Source organism: Pipistrellus hanaki (assembly GCF_964339955.1).
Source record: "Pipistrellus hanaki genome assembly, chromosome: 7".
In the NCBI taxonomy this organism is placed as follows: Eukaryota; Metazoa; Chordata; class Mammalia; order Chiroptera; family Vespertilionidae; genus Pipistrellus; species Pipistrellus hanaki.
This window is the reverse complement of record NC_140509.1, coordinates 69,652,366-69,672,371: the sequence shown is the minus strand read 5'-3', so window position 1 is coordinate 69,672,371 and position 20,006 is coordinate 69,652,366. Positions and strand designations below refer to the sequence as shown.

At 38.7% G+C, this 20,006-nt stretch overlaps 1 protein-coding gene across 1 annotated transcript in view; it reads right to left on the bottom strand.

Annotated features, from left to right (window-relative positions):
* Nucleotides 1-20,006, bottom strand: part of MOXD1 (monooxygenase DBH like 1) — an 82,644-nt gene that overhangs the window by 24,432 nt on the left and 38,206 nt on the right. Inside the window, exons 5-7 of the mRNA XM_084889583.1 lie at nucleotides 3,080-3,259; nucleotides 2,438-2,540; nucleotides 934-1,100 (exon numbers count right to left, since the gene is read on the bottom strand). Coding sequence (XP_084745709.1) covers nucleotides 934-1,100; nucleotides 2,438-2,540; nucleotides 3,080-3,259 — 450 coding nt within the window. The remainder of the gene's footprint in view (nucleotides 1-933; nucleotides 1,101-2,437; nucleotides 2,541-3,079; nucleotides 3,260-20,006) is intronic.

The window sequence follows — 20,006 nt, the reverse complement described above, 5'->3', positions numbered from 1 at the left end:
GGCTCCTGGCAAAAATATACCAGTATATTAGTAACCTGCAAATTCAAACTCTTAAAAGGCGAAATTATTCCACACTAACAGATAAGAAAACCAAGCAGGACAGGGGCATTACATGACTTGCCCATAGTCCTACAGCTAGTAAATAATGCCATGGCTATCTGAATTCTGGTAAAAATAACTCAGAAGGGCATGTTTGCACTTCACCAGCCTGCTGCATTCCCTACAACCATGCCAGTTTTTAGTTCATAAAGAATACGATCCATCTTGAAACACTTTCATTTAAAAGAACTATAGATGGAAGCAACCATTGTTAAATATTTACACTTTAGAGGCCCAGTGCATGAAATTTGTCCACAGGTAGGGTCCCTAGCGGCTGCCAGTGCCAGCCAGGGCCTCACTTCATTCCGTGCTGCCCCCTGGTGGTCAATGCATATAACAGCAAGCAATTGAACTGGTCAGTCCAACTTCCGAGGTGTGCTTTTCATATAAAGTTGTACTTATCGTGTCCAATATGTATTTTATATTAGTTATTCTTGCTCTTTGGATAAAGAAGGAAAGAAAACTATGAAGCAAAGAAGAAAAAAATTGAAAATGGATAATGGGAAAAAAAATAGAGATAAAAGGTGAAGACGACAAAGGAAACTACACAAATGGAGAAAGAAACTTTAAAGGATAAAGTGTCCAATATTAAATAAACAAAGGAGGTGGGGCTAGGAAGGAAAACATGCTGAAAGTCATTCTTGTCTTTAGAATTCTACTCCTGCAGCCTTCAAGATTAAAAAAAAGCAATCAAAGGTCTTGCTGGAATGGTAAGTGGTGTTACAGTGTGACAACAAGAAAAACATTAATAATGAACAAGCATGGAATTTTCCAGTTTTCTAAGAGCACCAATTAATCTGTAAATAGCAGCACATCGATGGAGATGAAGCATACCTCTCCCAGGCATTCCAGAGTGCAGTGACCCTCGGACTGGAACTCGGGCATGCCGGGTGGGATGGTGTGGAAGAGGCTTACCCAGAGGCCAGCCTCTATCACCCCGGCATCATATTTCCTTATGTCTGTTGTGTGAAAAAACCTCAGTCCAGAATTATCGATTAAGCCTAGAACAAGAGCAAATAAATAAAAGTGAGTTTTCGTCCTTAAAAATAAGTCCCTACATTCAGTTGAAGTGGTTCATTCATTTTCCCTAAAAATCTCACTAGGAAAAGGAATATAAGCAAAGATTGATTGAAGACAACATTCAGCTTCACAAATGGAAGTTGAAAGTCAAGTTGCCATATTGCCTGCATACCACAGGAGAAATGTTTGTGTTGTCTAGCTGACATATTCCACAAATATCTAACATGAAGACAGAATCCTATAGTCATTCATTAAAATGTGGAAGAACTCAATAAAAGTCTTATATTGTTTTCAGGTACAGCTCAGTGATATTTACATAAAGGTGAAAATCTCTTGATCCAGAAGCCATCAGCTGATGGAGAAAACTGTTGATTGCTAACTTTCTTTATAGTGTGTCATAATTTAAGTTATTCAATCAATATTAATAAAGACTTCATTATGTAAAAAGCACTATGATAAGCATTGTGGAATGAAAGATGAATAATGCACATTCCTTGCTATGACATATTTATAAGGAGGGAAATTATGAGTCCCAAACCTCATAAATCTGTTCCACTAATTTTGAAATTAGTTGACCCCTTCCTGTAGTGGGAATTTACCTTCCTATGAGTACTAAATTGACCCTTTGGATCAAATTAGCATATATATATATTGATTATTTTATTATTTTCTTTATACTATAATTTCCACAAATGAAAACAGTGTCTGGTTTTCACAAACATCATATCATTAAACACAGACCCAGCACATAGTCTGAATAATTGCTGAATCAATGTAAAATGAAAACTTTATTATATTTCAATTTTTGGTTTTGGAATATTACATAAATGAATTCAGAAATCAGATGTAAATAATTACTGCTCTTCATTTTGATATGCTATCAGACAGTATTTCTGTATAATTACTTTTTGAGTACACTTAGGTTTCCTATCACATAACAAAGTACTATTTTCTAGTCTGATAAATGGTAGTTTTACATATGTATAGTTAGAAAATGTTTCATAAGCATCTTGTATTTGGAGCTAATTTACATGACAAAGTGGTTACAGTCTATTCTTCTACTTCCTGGTATGTAGTATGAAAATTATTTTTTAAGATTAGTGACCACAAGGCCCATCTGCCTTGTTCATCACTAGTAATGACTACTGTTGTAGTTTAATTATTAATAGTACCCCCTTTTACTCTAAAAAGTATGCTAATTGGAATCACAAACATGCAAGTTAATTCTTCTTAACAAAGGATGCTATTTTATTTCAACTTAAGACAGAAGTTACAAAACTTTGTAAAAACCATAGGTAGAATAAAAAAGTAAACTCACCTTCCACATATGTTGGATTATCAAAATGAACTTCCAGGAGCACATAACGAGGATCTAACGGAGTGCCAAGGGACAACCCAACATGAGGTGGATAGGAAAAAGCCTAAATTAGGAAAATTTCATGAGACAGTGCCCTGAGAAAGTCCCTGACAGTTCTACTCTTCTAAAAAGTCAACCATTCTCAAAGAGATTTCAACATACCGAAACTCCAGCAATCTATAGTTGATTAAAAAAAAAAAAAAAAAAAAAAACGACTTAAGAAAAAAATTACTTTCCTTGGAAAGAAAAATAAGCCACCCTCATATCAAAAATAGTGTATAGAGCCCTGGCCAGTTTTGCTCAGGGGATAGAGCATCAGCCTGCAGACTGAAGGGTCCCGGGTTTGATTCTGGCCAAGGACACATGTACAGAGTGGAGGGCTTGATCCCCAGTAGGGAATGTCCAGGAGACAGTCGATCAATGATTCTCTCTCATTATTAATGTTTCTATGTCTCTCCCCTTCTCCCTTCCTCTCTGAAATCAATAAAAATATATATTTTAAAAATAATAGTGTATAAAGCTTTACTTATAAGTACATATTGGAATCATAGGGGGAAAAATGATCACTTAAGTGTGTTACATCTCACTAATCATTAACCCCACCTCTCCACCAATGGCCCAGGCAAAAATCACGGTCTCGCAGGTGTGGAAGGCATCGGGCATGTTCGGGTGGTAGCACTCATGGCTGTAGTCCAGCACGCTGTCGTTCAAGTTGCTGTTGCACTGATAGAGCAGGATGTGATGGACCAGGCTCTCATGGCCTCTCTGTATCACGGGCTCAACCTACACATGCACAAAGCAGAGGGAGGATGGGATGAGTTAAATCCGTAATACTACCAACAGTAAAAAGTATATACCATTTGCAACAGCATGGATGGAACTGGAGAGCATTATGTTAAGTGAAATAAGCCAGTCAGAGAAAGATAAATATCACATGATCTCACTCATTTGTGGAATATAATGAACAACAGAAACTGATGAACAAAAACAGATCCAGAGACAGAGAAGCATCAACCAGACCATCAAACCTCAGAGGGAAGGTAGGGGAGGGTGGGGGTAATGGGGAGAGATCAACCAAAGGACTGGTATGCATGCATATAAGCCTAACCAATGGGCACAGACACTTGGAAGGTAAGGGCATGAGTGGGGTGGGGTGGGGGGGCAATGGAGGGATAAGGACACATATGTAATACCTTAATCAATAAAAAAAATAATTAAAAAATAATAAATAAATAAGAAGTATATGGAAACTCTCTGTACTTTCTGTGTAATTTTCTGTAAACCTAAGCTCTAAGAAATAAAGCAAAAAATAAATAAATAAACCTGCCTACCACACCACACAAACATCAAACTAGCATAAATGATTATCAGTTTTCAAGAAATGGTTTTCTCAAGCATGTAAAGGTTACGTGGTTCAGGTATAATTTGTTGTGAAGATGATGATGACAATGATAATGATGATGACAACCATGGCAACAGCACAGAGGAGATAACCGTTTATCCAAGAATCATAGGACTTGATTCATCTGTTGTTCTTTAACTCACTTTTGTCTCCCTTGCCATTCTGCATAGCAGATGTTTCAAAACTTGCTTTCCCTCTTCTAGATTATACTTTTTCCTGGCTCTTCTTCCCTCTTTTTTTTCCAAGTAGAAAAAAAAAAAAAAATCAAGGCTCTATAGGCATAAACTCCCTCAGCCTTCCTCTCTTTCACCTCAAAAAGTTGTCTTCACTAATCCTTACTGGAATCAGGGGTCTTCAAACTACGGCCAGCGGGCCACATGCGGCCCGCAGAGGAGTCTAATCCGGCCCGCCAGGTTTTTTGGGCAGTGAGTGCAGCCGAGGTGTTACAGTAGGAATTAGTAGTTCATATAGTCCTGCCCTCCAGCTCTCTGAGGGACCGTGATCTGGCCCCCACTTTAAAAAGTTTGAGGACCCCTGTAGATGATATCTCATTCATCTATTTATTTATCTATCTTTCTGACTTTAAAAAGTTTGAGGACCCCTGTAGATGATATCTCATTCATCTATTTATTTATCTATCTTTCTGATGCTGAGCATCGAGCTGGACACAAAGTAAAGCTCAATAATAGATATTTTTATTTTAGGACTTAGAAACAAATTTTATTTTCTCTAATAGTAAATTTAGAATTTGGGAGAAAGGAAAAAGAAAACATTGTAGTGATGTGCTCCTGTGACACCTCTCAAAATAGAAGAGGGGAGGTAGGAACCAATGAAAATAGAATAAGCAGTGAAGGTAGTCCATGAGAGCAGGCTCCTTCCCTCCTCCATTCTTTGAGTTACCTTCATAACACTCTTCTACTGCAGTCCAGGAGCTCAGAGAGAGCTAAACGTATCCTCACATCACAAAGAGTCTTATATTCAGAGCAATTGCGTGACCCTGTAACTTAGCCTAGCTTGGTCACTGGTGTTGCCATTGGTCACATGGTTCTTTAAACCTTCTGTTTATTTGACACAGAAATCCTGATGTGCTCCTAAATTTCCAAAAGGTTAGCTGTGTTAGGCTCATCCACATTTATGCTTTTTAGCCTCCACTACTCAAATGCAGGTAATGCATTTTGAAACTCTTGCTTGTTCTCTGCATCAGATATGCATGCAAAGATGAAGTGTTTTCAACTATTTTAAGCTATTAAGGTTTTCCATTTTTATTTTTACAAAATTTTACCATTTTTAAAAAATGGTAAAATCTAAGCAGCAGAAGAGGGAAATGGCACATAGTAGGTAGAGATCTGAATAGGCAGTCAGATTTTTAAATCCAACTTTATTTTGTGTTGCAAGTGACTCATGCCTTCCTTACCATATGCACATTTTTAACATCACATACACAGAAATGACACTGCGCATGGCTTTGTCTGCACTTGTCTTTAAAACACTGTGTGCCCTGAAGGCAGAAACAATTTTTTTTTTTTTGCTTGGAAATAACAGTTATGATTCAAGCATGGTTGCATAATATACAATGATTACACAAAGGGTAACCCAGAATGTCTATTAGATTTTAGTTTCCACATGTAGTTTAAGCTTTCTTGTAAGACTTGGTTTATTTGGGAATCTCAGTACTCAAAGGGGGACAGGGCACTGCTAATAGTACACAGTAAAGTATTTAGGCACATGCAAGCTTTTTGCTAAGTCTCTCATAACTTCAGGAAGAACTGGTAGGTTATACTGAGCTCTACAAAGTAGGTCTTAGAAAGGAGTTGTTAGGACAAAATAGCTGGCTGTTGCCAAGGCACCCACAGAAACTAGTAGCCTTCATTGAAGCATAGCAAAGAGCTAAGAGTGTGCATGCAGAAATGTGAGGATGGGTGTTGCCTGGCATTAACGTGCTTAAAACATGGGCGAGGAACCTGAATAGGCACTTCTCTAAAGAGGACTTACAGATGGCCAATAGGCATATGAAAAGATGCTCAATGTCACTAATCATCAGAGAAATGCAAACTTAAAGCACAATGAGATTCTACCTCATACCTGTCAGAGTGGCTACCATCAATAAATCAACCAACAACAAGTACTGGCGAGAATGTGGAGAAAAGGGAACCCTTGTGCACTGTTGGTGGGAATGCAGATTGGTGTAGCCACTGTGGAAAGCGGTAAAAAGTTACCCCCAAAAATAAAAAAATGGAACCACCGTATGACCCAACAATTCCACTACTGGAAATTTATCCTTAAGAAACTCAAAACACTAATTCGAATTAATGTATGCATTCCTATGTTTATTGTAGTGTTATCTACAATAACCAAGATTTGGAAGCACCCATCAGCAGATGAGTGAATAAAAAAGCTATGGTACACTTGCACAGTGAAATACTACTTGGCCCCAAAAAGAAAGAAATCTTACCCTTTGCAACAGCATGGATGGACCTGGAAAGTGTTATGCTAAGTGAAATAAGCCAGTGAGAGAAAGACAAGTACCATATAATTTCACTCATATTATATCTAATATGATATAAGTCTAATGAACAAAATGGACTAAGAAGACAAACAGTGACAGACTCATAGAAGACAGGGTGACAGCTCTTGGGGTGTGGGGGCAGGCAAGCAGAGAGAAAGAGGAAAAAAAAGAGAAAATTCATGGACATGAATAACAGTGTGGTGATTTCCAGGGGGAAAAGGGGAGAAAAAGAAGCTTTCGCTAAGTACCAACATAATGGACTAAATTAGGGGTGTCGAACTCAATCAGAGAAGGGGCCAAAATCTAAAATCCAGCCTAAATCGCGGGCCGAATGGTTTACTGAACAGTCATAAACTGACAATGTCATAAACTGACAGTGGAGTGCAGTGATGACAGCGTGGTGCGGGCCACATTGCAAGGCCTGGCGGGCTGGATTTGGCCCGCAGGCCTTGTGTTTGACACATGTGGACTAAATCAACCAGATTGCATATAAAAGAGTTTCTTTGAAAAGTTCCATTAAAAGTAAAGGCAGAAATAACCTTAATTAAATAAGAGGCATACAATCCCACAGAGCTTTCTTTCATGCCCACAGTCTGGGAATGCCAGTGGATCACTCCCAGTCCCCAACTGATGGCTGCTAGTTACCTCTGCTTCCTCAGCCAGTTTTATAAATATCGGAAGCAGTCCTGGCCCTGCGTGATATTCTTCTTCAGCTCAAGTAACGTTGAGCGCTGTCTGAGGAAGGAGAGGTTGGCACACACGTGCTCCCCAACACATCCTACTCGTTGGCTGCTTGCAGGTGTTAAACACTATTATTTCTTGCCTATTCAGTAACTGTCTGTGGGAAACAGACTTTTCCTTTCGCATCACTGTGATGTTTGAAACAATGGCACAGCTATGCATTTTTGTATTAAAAATATTTCTGAGAAAAATAAGGCTGCAACGAATCTGTGCCATAAGGAGCAGCACTTCAAAAGGTTGCCCTATTTTGCTCACTTCGCAGATGTCACATTATTATCACAAGCTAGTGAGACTGCCAAGGGTGGTCTCCATTTAAAAAAATACTAAATTTACAGAAATTGTCAAAGAAGGTATGGCAACATAAAGTATGTACACATAGATAAACTGGTCTTTCTGAGGCTGAAGTGCACATTTAAATTTTGTTTTAGGCTGCCTCTAGAATTGCAGAAGAAATAAAAAAAAAATGAATATAGAGCAGTGCATGTGGAAGTGGGTGACAATGACACAAACACCTGATGACATATTAAAGCAGGTCACTCATCACTGTGTTCTTGATCACGTAAGTGGGATTGACAGACCCACCTTCAATGCAGTAGATGCCAGACAAGGATGACATGATGGCTGAAGATTAGCTATTACCCTCGGTGCATAATAAAGGAACAGCCCAGGAACCAAAACACAGATGGAAGGAGAGAAAAGAAGAGCTGCTAAGCATAGCCACGGCCAAGGTGGAAATTAACATGGACCATAAAACTGAGCCTGGAAAGTGAAAAGCTCCAATATATATATACTGTTCCATGTGACTGGTCCTCTTCTCTTACCCTCTTTATCCAGGTTGAATGTGTCTAGCACACTCCCTGCAACACAAACCCTGCTTAATAACTGTTTATTGAATGGAAGTGAGTGAATAATCCCATTTCTCTGAAGTCTTCAATAGGCCGACTCATCAAATTCAAATTAATTCATTTCTTGATTGTCTCAATTTCTTAGACTGACCCTGCGTTACACTTCAGCAATCCCACTGTCACTGTCCCACCTGGAGCTACACTCCGTCTGAAATTCCCTTTCCATTCCACTTCACTGTTCTTTTAGTTCTTTCACCCCTTCCAGTCACTCAACCCACCACTTTTTCCCAGGAAACAACTTGAAGTACTTACTAACCAGGGCCTCACAATTGACCTGGGTGCTCACAATTGCCAATCAATCCTGTAATCCGCCCCTTCTGAAGGGATACTGAAGGAATACTTTCCCAGCCATTCATATAAGACCTCAAAATTCCTGACTTGCACCTTTGCCTCCATGCATCAGTCTTTCTTTCTTCTGCTCTACATTCTGATCCTTGGCTGTGAATGGGCATAACCTGTTTGGTGCAGGCTACAATTTCCAGGGAATGGAAGAACTCTGATCCCATTGCAAGCCTTTAAAAGTCTGTACATACTCCCTAATCAGCTTCTAGTAAATGACTCAATTATTTTGGTGAGAGAGGAAGAAATGTCTATCTACCCTAGCTACATGAGGCTAGTTGGGTCTGCAGGCCAATGCTCTAAACACTGAGCCAAACCAGCCAGTGCCAAATACGTACATTTTATATCTAGATCATAATTTTCCCTCCATTTGTTTGTGACATGAACTTATCACAAATATCCATGCTCCCCTTTAAATGATTGAGATGAAGTAGGTTTCGTTATCTATAGCTAAATACATGCGTACTAGTATTCTGCTTTTGTTTTTATTTTGTGGAGCTCAAAAGGGGAAAGTCCCCTTCTTGACTTATTTAAATACACTAAGCTCTGTGTGAGAAAAACAGGAGGTTATTAGAGGTCTTACAAATAATTTCCCCATACTTATTTTCCCAGGTCTACCCATTTAAGATGCTGCTTGTTGAGACATGAGTGGAACATAGCTCTCCACAAACATCTTGGAATCCAATAACTTAAAATTAAAACAAAAAGGAGAGAAGTGATGGGTGGACTCTGTAATGAGCTGGAAATTTTGTAAATTCCCATCACTTTTATTCCTGCCTGTTCTTGTTCTTGGCATCAGGCTTTGCACAGTCACCTGAGGCACAGGCTGCTATCCAACTAAGAGCCAGTAAACCATCTCTGACAGAGGTTATCCAAAGAGCAGCTGGCTCATAGAGAGATGCTGCCTCGGAGACATTTCAGCCTGAACTAGCAGTGTAGACAGGTGATTATAAGACCATGCTGATGCGTAGCAGGGTAGGGGTATCCAACTTATAAGAAGCAATCAAATTGAGTGAAAGAATGAGTGTCCCACACCTAATCCACTCTGGAAAAGGTCAGGTTCCAAGTAAAATCTGACTTGCTGACAGGGGCCACAGCTTGAGTGGATTTGGCAGCTACAGCTCAGGATATGATTGATGGACAAGTGGGATAGAAATGAAGAAAATGAATGAAGAAACGGGGAGAACCGGGAGAGAGTTTATTATGCGGAGAAATAATTAACCCCCTGCCAAAACCCTGAGTCTTCTGGGGAGGTACCATCCATAAGCATGAGCAGGCCCTGCCAGCCACTATTGACCAGATCAGGGATGGGTGCCCAGCACAAGGATCTTTCCTTGGGATTTTCAAACTATGAAAACAAAAATACAGCAAAACAAAAAAATCACCCTCCAGAAGCTGGAGACTATATAAGCCAGTGTGTAGTGACATACAAGACAGCACACAGAAAATTTCCAAAGACAAGACAAGACAGTTCTAGAAGGGTTGGGGAACATAAGTTGTCTCAGAAGCCAACTGCATCTGCCATTCTACTTATTTAATCAATCTTTCCTCTTATTTTATTCATCAATACATCACTTTCTAAGCCCTAAGGTAGATTAGGTTGGGTTTCTGTTACTTTCAACCAAGAGCCCTCACTAATACCCAAACATGGGTAACTATCTAATCAATTTATCAAGCTGTATGTGCGATCTGAAATTACCCTTTTTTTCCCCTCAGGAAAATTTGCCATATAAAACAGCTTTTGTTTTACCCGTCCATCTTAATTGGATCTGGATGAGTTAGTAACAACATTACTTCAATAAATGCCCTTGAAGAGCAATTTGGGGCGAGGTGGGAAATCACCCCCTTTCACCCACACAAACGTCTTTCTCCCTGGCTTAGAGATTCCTGAAGTTCCATTATAGATACATAGTATTAATGCTATTTTCTTTACAAATACGCAATGACAGTCAAGAAAGGAAAAACATGAGTTAAAGTCACTTATTTGAAATGTAAATTAACTAGGTTCTTTTGCTGAACACATCAAGAATATAAAACAAACAGAACAGCAAATGAAGTTATTGAAGGTGTATAACCCAGTATGCTTACTGTATATATTGTTCTTTGAATTTTTAACAGACTACTCGTGAACTCTAAGGTAGCTTCTGTGATTATTTTAACATACACATTACTTTTCAGTTAACTGAGATATTCAGTAAACTGGAGATCACTTAGATACTCTTAAGAAATTTTAAATTAACACCTATATGGCCAGAAAGGAGTAGTGCAAAGACCAGGCAGTCAGGAGACCTCATTCACTTCTTAGCTGTGTCACTAACCAGCTATGTGATGTGACCTCTAGCAAGTCCCATCCCACCAGCTCTTACTTCCCATCAGTCTCTAATCCTCCAAACAACCTTATAAACTTACTTATTATACATTTTAGATGTGCAGAAAATTAAACACATGTAAGTTAAGGAACTTGCCCAAGTGTCAGAGGCCAGATTCTGGCCTCTGTTGGCACTGGCTCGGGAGTCAGTGCTCCTAGCCACACACTGACACAGGCGGATCTTTACGGACAGGATCGTAGGTGGGGCAGTGCCAGTGCTCTACCAAGATCACTTCAGGTCCCTTTAAACTTTTCTGTGTACCCTTATTTCTAATCACTTGGACCTGTGACTCACCTCAGAGGCCCGATCTTGAGCTTACCTTGCAGAGAGTAAGAAGTACTAGAAAATGTATATTCCTCTGGGGAAGAGGAAAGGTAAGGGAGTATGAATGTCCAGTGATCTTATGTCAGAAGAAGCAAATTCTAAACACATTTTATGTTCTCATGGGTGCTACGGACTGAGTATTTGTGTCCACCCTAAAAAATCTGTATTGAAATTCTAACCCTCAAAGGTGACGGTATTCGAAGATGAAGCCAGTGGTAGAGCATGAAGGCAGATCCCTCACAAGTGGGATCAGTGTCTTTACAAAAGAGAGTCAGGAGAGCTCCCTCACCCCTTCTACCATGTGAGGACCCGGTGAGAAGATAGCCATGGATGAGGAAGCAGTCCTCACTTAACACCAAATCTGCAGGTGCCTTGATTTTGGACCCCAGTCTCCAGAACTCTGAGAAATAAATCCATTTCTGTTGTTTATAAGCCAAGTCTGTCCTACTCAGTGTTAGCAGCCTGAACAAACGAAGACAATGAGATTAGATTGAAGCCTAAACTACAGTGATGACTCCCTTGCTCTACATTCTTTCCTTCCCTGGCATTTCCCGCCCCACAAGTATTTTCTCCTGGCACCTCCTTTATCAACCATTTGTACATAAATCCTTGTCTCTAGGGACTGTATATGGGAACCCAACCTGAGATAAGTAACTTCATGAAAAAAGCATTTTTAAAATCACATTTTCTTGGGTTTCACTCTTGCTCCTTTTCATTAATTCATTCACTCACTCATGTAAGCATTTATATGTTCTCAACAAATATATCTGCAAATATTTTTATTACAAGTTGGATTCTGGATTTATTAATACATTTTTGTAACACTGTGTGTATATAGATAACAAACATGTCTAGACAAGTAATCCATTCACAAGTTCCAGTGTTTAAAAATCTAATTTTAAGGTGTGAATGTTACATTCAGACCAAAAATATTGCCATGATCAAATGCTTTATTGCCAAATATGAAATAGATATTTATGTGCGGCATGTCAATTTATTTCAGATTTGATTTTCAAATTTGTATGTATAAGACTGAGATGTATTTTCCCTAAAGATCTTTTCCTGAAATATGACCCTTTCTCAAAAAGAAATGTAGCTACATTGACACTTCTTGTGTGTGTGTACAATTCTAAATATAAACTCTCCTTAACATTTTGATCTGAAAATCTTCTCTCTCAGTAAATGCCATTCATTCATGCACTCAACTAACAAACAAAAAACAAAACAAACAGTAACACCTATATATCTACCTACAATGTGTTCTTTGTTAGGTGCCAAGGGAGGAAACAAAAATGCATCCACCACTTATCTGACAGTCATACAGTTCATACTCTAGAAGAGTAGAAAAGCTGTTTCTGATTGCCTTTCAGCGTCAATTCCCCTAGAAAGCCTTCCTACCAGGATCCCGAATTTCTTAGTCATATCATTTGACTAAGCATGATTCCCCCTTGTCCTGATTGGCCTAAACCCATAGATGTGAGTCCATTCTTGACATGAACTTAAATTGGTCCAATCACAGGACTTTTACGTGGTGGCTCATTGGAGAGCTGTCCTCTCCTGGACCCTGATCTTATGTCAGAGAATGTCCAGTGATTTTTTTTTTTAATGTCCAGTGATCTCATGTGAAAGAGAGTTGGGGCTGCCATTTCTCTACCGTGAGAGAAGACAAATTAATAGTGAAGAAAACACAATGTTAAGGGCAAAGCTGACAATGAACTTGCAGCTCTTGAAATATGTAAACCTCTGGACAAATGGATTTGTTTGAAATAAACCCAAGCAACACTCAGGTGAAATAAAAATGGATTTGATGCCAATAGTAATTACCAACAATTATCTTCTTTAGTCATCTTTTGTTTCTTTCCTCTCTTTAGACAAATAATGAAAACTGAGATAAGTACCCAAGTTTGGATTATGTTAGAAGCTTTGTTATTTCAAACTTCTGAAAATAATATAAAAAGGAATTCCCAAAAGAAAAAATACCTAAGTTCTATAATGTGTTTGAAAACCGAATTTTTTTTTTCTTGAGAACACTAACTATTTAGAACATGCCAAAGCAATATGACTCATTCTGTTTCATAGTTTTCACCTTCAAAATGTCCTCAGGTTACTCTCCAGTCATAGCAATCAACTAGGCCACACGTCTTATTCATCCTATCTGCATCATATTAAGAGCCACCTGCTTATCTTTTGGGTGTTTAGATATTCCATTTGGACAATGCTTCTGGACAATACTCTGTATTCCAAGCAGACAACTTCCCCAAATCAGCACTTTTCACCTTGCTAATCTGACTGGCAATATGCAATGGCTCCACACCACACATCCTGTAGTTGATCAAGTTCATACTTTTTTTCTGAGACTCCAGGCCCCCTGCCACTGGCTGTGTGTAACCTACACAGTCCCATAGCATGAATTCTCAGTCATGGGGATCCCTTCCCTTTATACACCATGTTCAGTCTGACCTCCATGATTTCTTTCACACTGTTTCTCCACCCAATACATCCTCTTATTCAACTTTGCTTATTAAAATCCTACTCATTCTTGAAAGCCCAGGTTTTGTTTTCACTGGATGCCCTCTCTGATTATTTTGGCTCACATTTGCCTTGCTTCTCTGAAATTCTTTCAGGAAGCAGTACTATGTGGTAGCTTGAAACCACAGACTTGGTTTGGAATCCAACCTCTGGTGCTCACAAGCTGTGTGACCTGAGGCAAATTACTTAACCTTACTGAAACTCCATTGTTCTTTAAAAGTTATAAGATGGAAATACAAACCAACTAAATCTATTATAAAAAATAAAGGAGAAAAATGTGTCCAGCATATAATAATTTATAGTAAGCAGTTGAAAACTATACTCAGCTCTATACAAGTTAGCACATATATATTTTTTATTGAATGCAATTATTTCATATGTGAATTTTTTTCTCCTTAATTGGAATAGCAACTCATTGTTTCACCACTTGCTGACAACTCATTATATGAAGCAGACTTTTTCAAAGCCTTTATTATTTGTGTGTTATAATTAGGAATATAGAATATCAAGACTAGATCTTGCTCGTTATTCTTTGGCATGCTATTGCTTGCATCTTTATAGGTGCAAGCTCTTTTTAAATTACAAATTGAATTATTTTTGCCAACCTCTGTGGCTCAGTGGGTGAGCGTCAACCTAAGAACCAAAAGGTCAAAGTTTGATTCCTGGTCAGGGCATATGCCTGGGTTGCAGACTCAATCAGTAGACAATTAATCAATGGTTCTCTCTCGCATTTCAAAATCTGGCAACTCGTGGCATTAGAAGTACATACAGTTCAAAACATATAAAGTAGGCATGACTTTGCTGTCTCATACTGCAGAGAAATGGTTCAGAGAATTTCCCCAATAGTTTTATTGGTCATATGCTCTTTAATCCAACAACACCTATCTCAAAGGTGTGAGTATATCTGGATTTCTGCCAGTCCTATGCAAGGTATAGAGATTGCATGGACCAACATGTTTTATGGAGAATAAAAACTGCAGAAGTGGAAAACATCTTACAGGATTATTGTTCCACATCTCAGAATAACAGGCAAGACAGACTGTGCAGTAAAATGCCTGCACACTTCAACTTCATTTTATGTGACCCATTCTCCTATCCTAGAGAAGTGATATAAAAGTTAATAGAGAAAATAATTAGAAGCAACACTCTGCCGATCTAAGAAAAGTAAATACTAAATTACCAAAACAGTGGAGAAAATATTTGCAATGTTTTTCTCAAACAGAGGGCTAATACCCTTACTACAAAAAAAAAAAAAAAAAACAGCAGTGAAAATGGACAAAGAACATGAACAAAAAGCTCATAGCAAAAGGATTACAGAGAAAAGGATGTTAAAAGTCATTCATACTCAAATAAATGAAAAGGACTTGCGTTTTTCCACTTATCAGATTGACAACATTTTAAAGGTTTGTTAATAGGCAATGTTGGAGCTTGTTATGGGCTGAAGGTTGTATTCCCCAAATTAATATATTGAAGCCCCAACCATTGACAAGCCAAGAGAAGAGACCTCAAAATGAAATGTATCTTACTGGCACCTTGAGCGTGGACTTCCCAGCCTCCAAAACCATGGGAAATAAATGTCTGCTGTTCAAAGCCACCTAGCCTTTGGGGTTTGTTATGGCAGCCTAAGCAAACTAAATAGAGAGAAAGTATGTATTGGCATAAAACTTTAAATTAAGGGGTGCTGATTAAATTATGTTTACATTCAGATAATGGACTACCACACAATCATAAAAGAATAAGATAGATCTATACATAATGAAGTAGAACATTTTCCAAGAGATACTGCTAAGTAAAAGGAAGTATCAAAATATATAGTGTAATCCCATTAGAGTCTAAAAACCAAACAAGAAATAAATAGACATAGACATAAAGGTATGATTGCATATATATATATATATATATATATATATATATATAGAGAGAGAGAGAGAGAGAGAGAGAGAGAGAGAGAGAGAGAGAGAAAATTTCAGAAAAAAAATATGTTTATGGGAAGTGAAATGTGAGTGCTGTTAGTTAGAGATATTTGCTTTTCACTTTGTGGCTGTCTATATTTGAATTTTTTTACAGTGGAAAAAATATTAATTTTAGAGTATATTTTTAAATTCTGGTTTCATCACTTACTAGTTGACTGGCCCCTGACAAGTTAAATAAACATTTGAGTCTCTATTTCCTACCTCACAATGTCATCATGAGAATTACATGAGATATTGGAAAACCCCGAACAGTGCATGGTATATATGAAGCATTCATCAAATATAGTCCTTCTATTTCCTATCTAGAATGATGTTACATGTATGCTATCATACTTAATTTTATAATACAGTCTCCAAAACCTTTGAAAATTTTTATTTCCCTATATAACATGATCTCTTTTGTTTCATAATATTTTAAATTAAAATTTGTTATTTAGGGCAATCATTGACCATGATGGATTTGGGACTAGGTTTCCAGAAGATGTTGTTACTCTGAAAACTCAATTATATCCTTTGAGTTTTTAAGCCATTAGAATAATTTTAAACGTTTTCTTCCCAAACTGCTCTCAAGACTTCACAGCCAATGGCAATGTCACCACGTGTGGCTTTACCCCTGAGCAGACACAGCTCCTGCTGGGAGGGTCCCAGCAATGACACCCAGACCTTTCCTTGGTTCTGCATCAAACATTTTCTCTCTCTGGATCGTTTTTGCTTTTTTTGGTCTCCTTTGAAGTTACAGTCCACTTTTGTTGTTGTTGTGTATGAGGTTCTTCTTCTTTTTTTTTTTTATGGTTTAAAGGCCTAATAATTCCATCTATGAAAGGACAGAAACTCAATTACTAACAGATGATCCTCATGATAAAACTCCACAGCCCCAAATTCGAGGAAAGAAAAAAATAGTTTTTAATTTAGCCCAATACCACTTACATATAAAAATAGCCAATTTAATCTTGCATATTTTAAAACTAACTTTATAAAACTTATTTTCACATCCTGAAACTTCTAGTGTCTGTGTTTACATATAATTTGTCATAATAATTTTGGCAGCTTAAAACAAAGCATGTTATTTTAGCATTTATTCATCATAATTTAAGGATTGTATTTCCTGATGGAATTTAATAAATAGGCCATCTTCTTTTTTCTTCTGAGAGAAGGAAAATAATCATTCTCTAAGCCACAACATAGTGTTGCTTTAGAACTGTTAATAAATCCAGGTCTTCAAATCATAATTTACTTCACTGAATTCTGTAACCTTCTATGAAGTGTCTACAAGTAGCACAGCGAAACTATTCTGTTCAACCCTTGAATTAGACACCTAATCCACAGTGCCACAAGTTCAATGTTCATTTGTCCCAGGGATAAGTTAGATATTACTGAACATTGTCTACAACTCACCATCATTGACCTGAGTCTAGATTTGAGTCATTCATTCAACAAACATTCAGTAAGCAGCACTGTTAGGAACTGTGTCCATGGCTGAAGACCCAAGGCTGAGAGAGACCCAAGTGTCAGGGGGCTTAAGTTTCATGGTCAGGTAGAAAGATGAGTCCCATGGAAAATGTATGGGTGCTATGGTATCAATAATAGCTACCATTTGTATATATATATAATGTACCATGCCCATTACACATGCTATCACATTTCATTTCATTTCATCTCATCTTTATACACTCCTAAGGCAGGTATCACTGCCTTCTTTTCAGACAAGAAAATTGAAACACAGTTAAGTACACTGAGCATACTCACACAGCTGCTGAGTAGCAGACTTGAATTTGCACTTAAGGCTAACTGGCTTCAGTCCCATCTTCTGGGCCACTTTCTTATCTGTACTGGCTACAGTGGGAGTGTAAAGATGGGAGGTACGATTAAAAAAGGATTGGAATAAGGCTCAAAATAACTTGGCACTTTGTTATAGTGTTTTTATGGGAGTTTTGCCCTCTGGTTGGAAAAGGAACAATAAAGAGATGAGAAAAAACTATACTTGATCTCACAGAATTTGTTACTCCAATTAAGAAGTACTGTCTTTAGTGCTACCCACATGGCTCAGTGGTTGAGCGTCGACCAATGGTTCAATTCCCAGTTAGGGCACATGACCGGGTTGCAGGCTCAATCTCCAGTGTGGGATTTGCAGGAGGCAGCTGATCAATGATTCTCTCTCATCATTGATATTTCTCTCTTTCCTTCTCCCTTCCTCTCTGAAATCAATAAAAATATATTTTTAAAAATTTATATATATATATATATATATATAAATAAATAATGTCTTTTATACTTCAGGAAAGTTAAACAAATCAATGAATACTAGTAGATGGCTTTTGTAATTCTATCTTCACTCTTTTTATCTGTATATTTAAACACTAGTGGCATGGGTGGGGTCCAGCCGGCCCAGCCTCAATCAGGACAGATCAGGCTAGGCCTGTTGGGAGGAGGAGATGGCGGGAGATTGGCCTACTGGCCTGCCCTGACAGCTTAGGGCTGGGCTGACTGGGAGGAGGGGCCGAGGGCAATGGGCCAAAAGGCCCCACCCCCAATTGGGGTTGGGGGACAATTTGGGACAGGGCTGGCCACGGGGAGGGGCTGTGGGCAGTAGGCCAGCCAGCCCCTCCCCTGAATGGAGTGGGAAGTATCAATCGAGGCCAGTGGCATGTTAGAGGGGCCATGGGTGGTTGGCCAGCTAGCCCTGTCCCTGATTGGGGTGGGGTGGCTGATCTGAGGTGGGGCCAGATGGGGAGGAGCTGCAGGAGGTTGGCTGACTGGCCCTGCCCCCTATTGGGGTGAGGGGGGATGGCCAGGGCTGACTGGCCCGGCCCTTGATCGGAGTGGGAGAGTCTGATCATAGGTGGGCAGGCCATGGGGAGGGACAATGGGAGGTTGGCTGGCCAGCCCCATCCCCTGATCAGGCCTGTTTGCTGGCCACAGTGGGCATCATAGGGACCGGTTGTTCCAGTCGTTAAGGTGTTATGGTCACTGGCTTTTTATATACATAGATAAGGCCTCCTTAAAAAAAAAGTCCTCATTTGTAAGGCAATTCCATGAAAAAGTGCAAACAACAAACTGAACTCTGTCTGAGGCTATGACTGAGTTAAACCCTGGTCTTCTGTGGGTGAATCTCATTATCGGTGGATAACCCCAATCAAGGAAGCCTTTGCTTGGCTTCATAAACATGTTCACATCTAATTCACCTTTCTAACCCCTAGTCTCCTGCTGCCTTCCAGCTATTTGAATAAGTAAGTCTTCTCTAGATGTAGGTTTCTAGAGAACAAAGCAAATGTCTTTTTAAGCTTTTGGGTTATTTGTTTGCTTTCGATTTAATTTGAAAAATCCATAGCCAGAGAAAATAACATAACACCATATATCAACTACACAGAATTAATTAGCATCTTGTCCTTTTTACTCTGTTTTTCAACTTTGCCCCCACTAACCCAGCACATTTCTCTGTTCCCACTAAGTACTCAATGGTGACCAGAATCGCCAAACTCCTACATGAAGGTGGGTCTCAAGGACAAACTCAGGGGTCATTAGTCTAAATAGATTTAATCTGTTATTGTTTTTCCCTAAATATGTCAGCCATCACCTTCAAATGACTTCTGTGATTAATATTTTTTTTTATCAGAGTTTAAATATTCTCAGGTCTGCAGTCACAGAAATCACACTGAAAATGGATTTACTTATGAAGGATGCATAAAAAACATGGGATGATTTATTTCAGATTTTTCTCCATCAGATAAAAGCTACACTCAATCTAAACTTTCTAATTTACAACCTTCGTAGGTATTCAAAGGGAAATTTGCAGTTTCCAAAATGTGGCCAATCTCTTTTCTTGGCAGTTGAAAGAAGAAACCTACAGATGATCTGATAAATTGAGTTATGAAATGGTTTCAAAAGAGACCTCATCATCTTCTCTACTCCGTGAACCATTACTTCTTTTAGGTTTTTATTAAAGTCCTAAACCCTAAAATCAAATGTTTGCCAAGTGTTTAAACTTCTACCTCCAGAAACAACCCTGTGTGCATTATCTCCTTTCTTCCAAGGCCACTGTTCTAGTTGAGACTGCCTTTTCCTCTCATATACGGTCCTAATATGTTCTGGCTAACATCTTGGCTCTAATTTTCTGTACCCTTAACTCTATAATGAATCATGCCATTCCTCCCACAAAACCCAACAGTTCTACTGTGCCTCAAGAGAAACTTACTTCTTGGCCTACTCTCCATGCTCTCAGCAATCCTGTCATAAGACCCCTCCCCACCTCAACACACAACAAATTACCAAGAGTATCTGTTCTCTGTGCCTTTGATCATGGAATTCCAGGCTTCTCAGGTCTGAATGTGGCAAAACTAAACTGTATCAGAACTTGAGCTGTCATCAGAAAGATAGCTAGATGTTCTGAATGCCCCTTACTTGGAAAACATCCGGATTCTCAAAACTTAAAGCAGATATGCCTT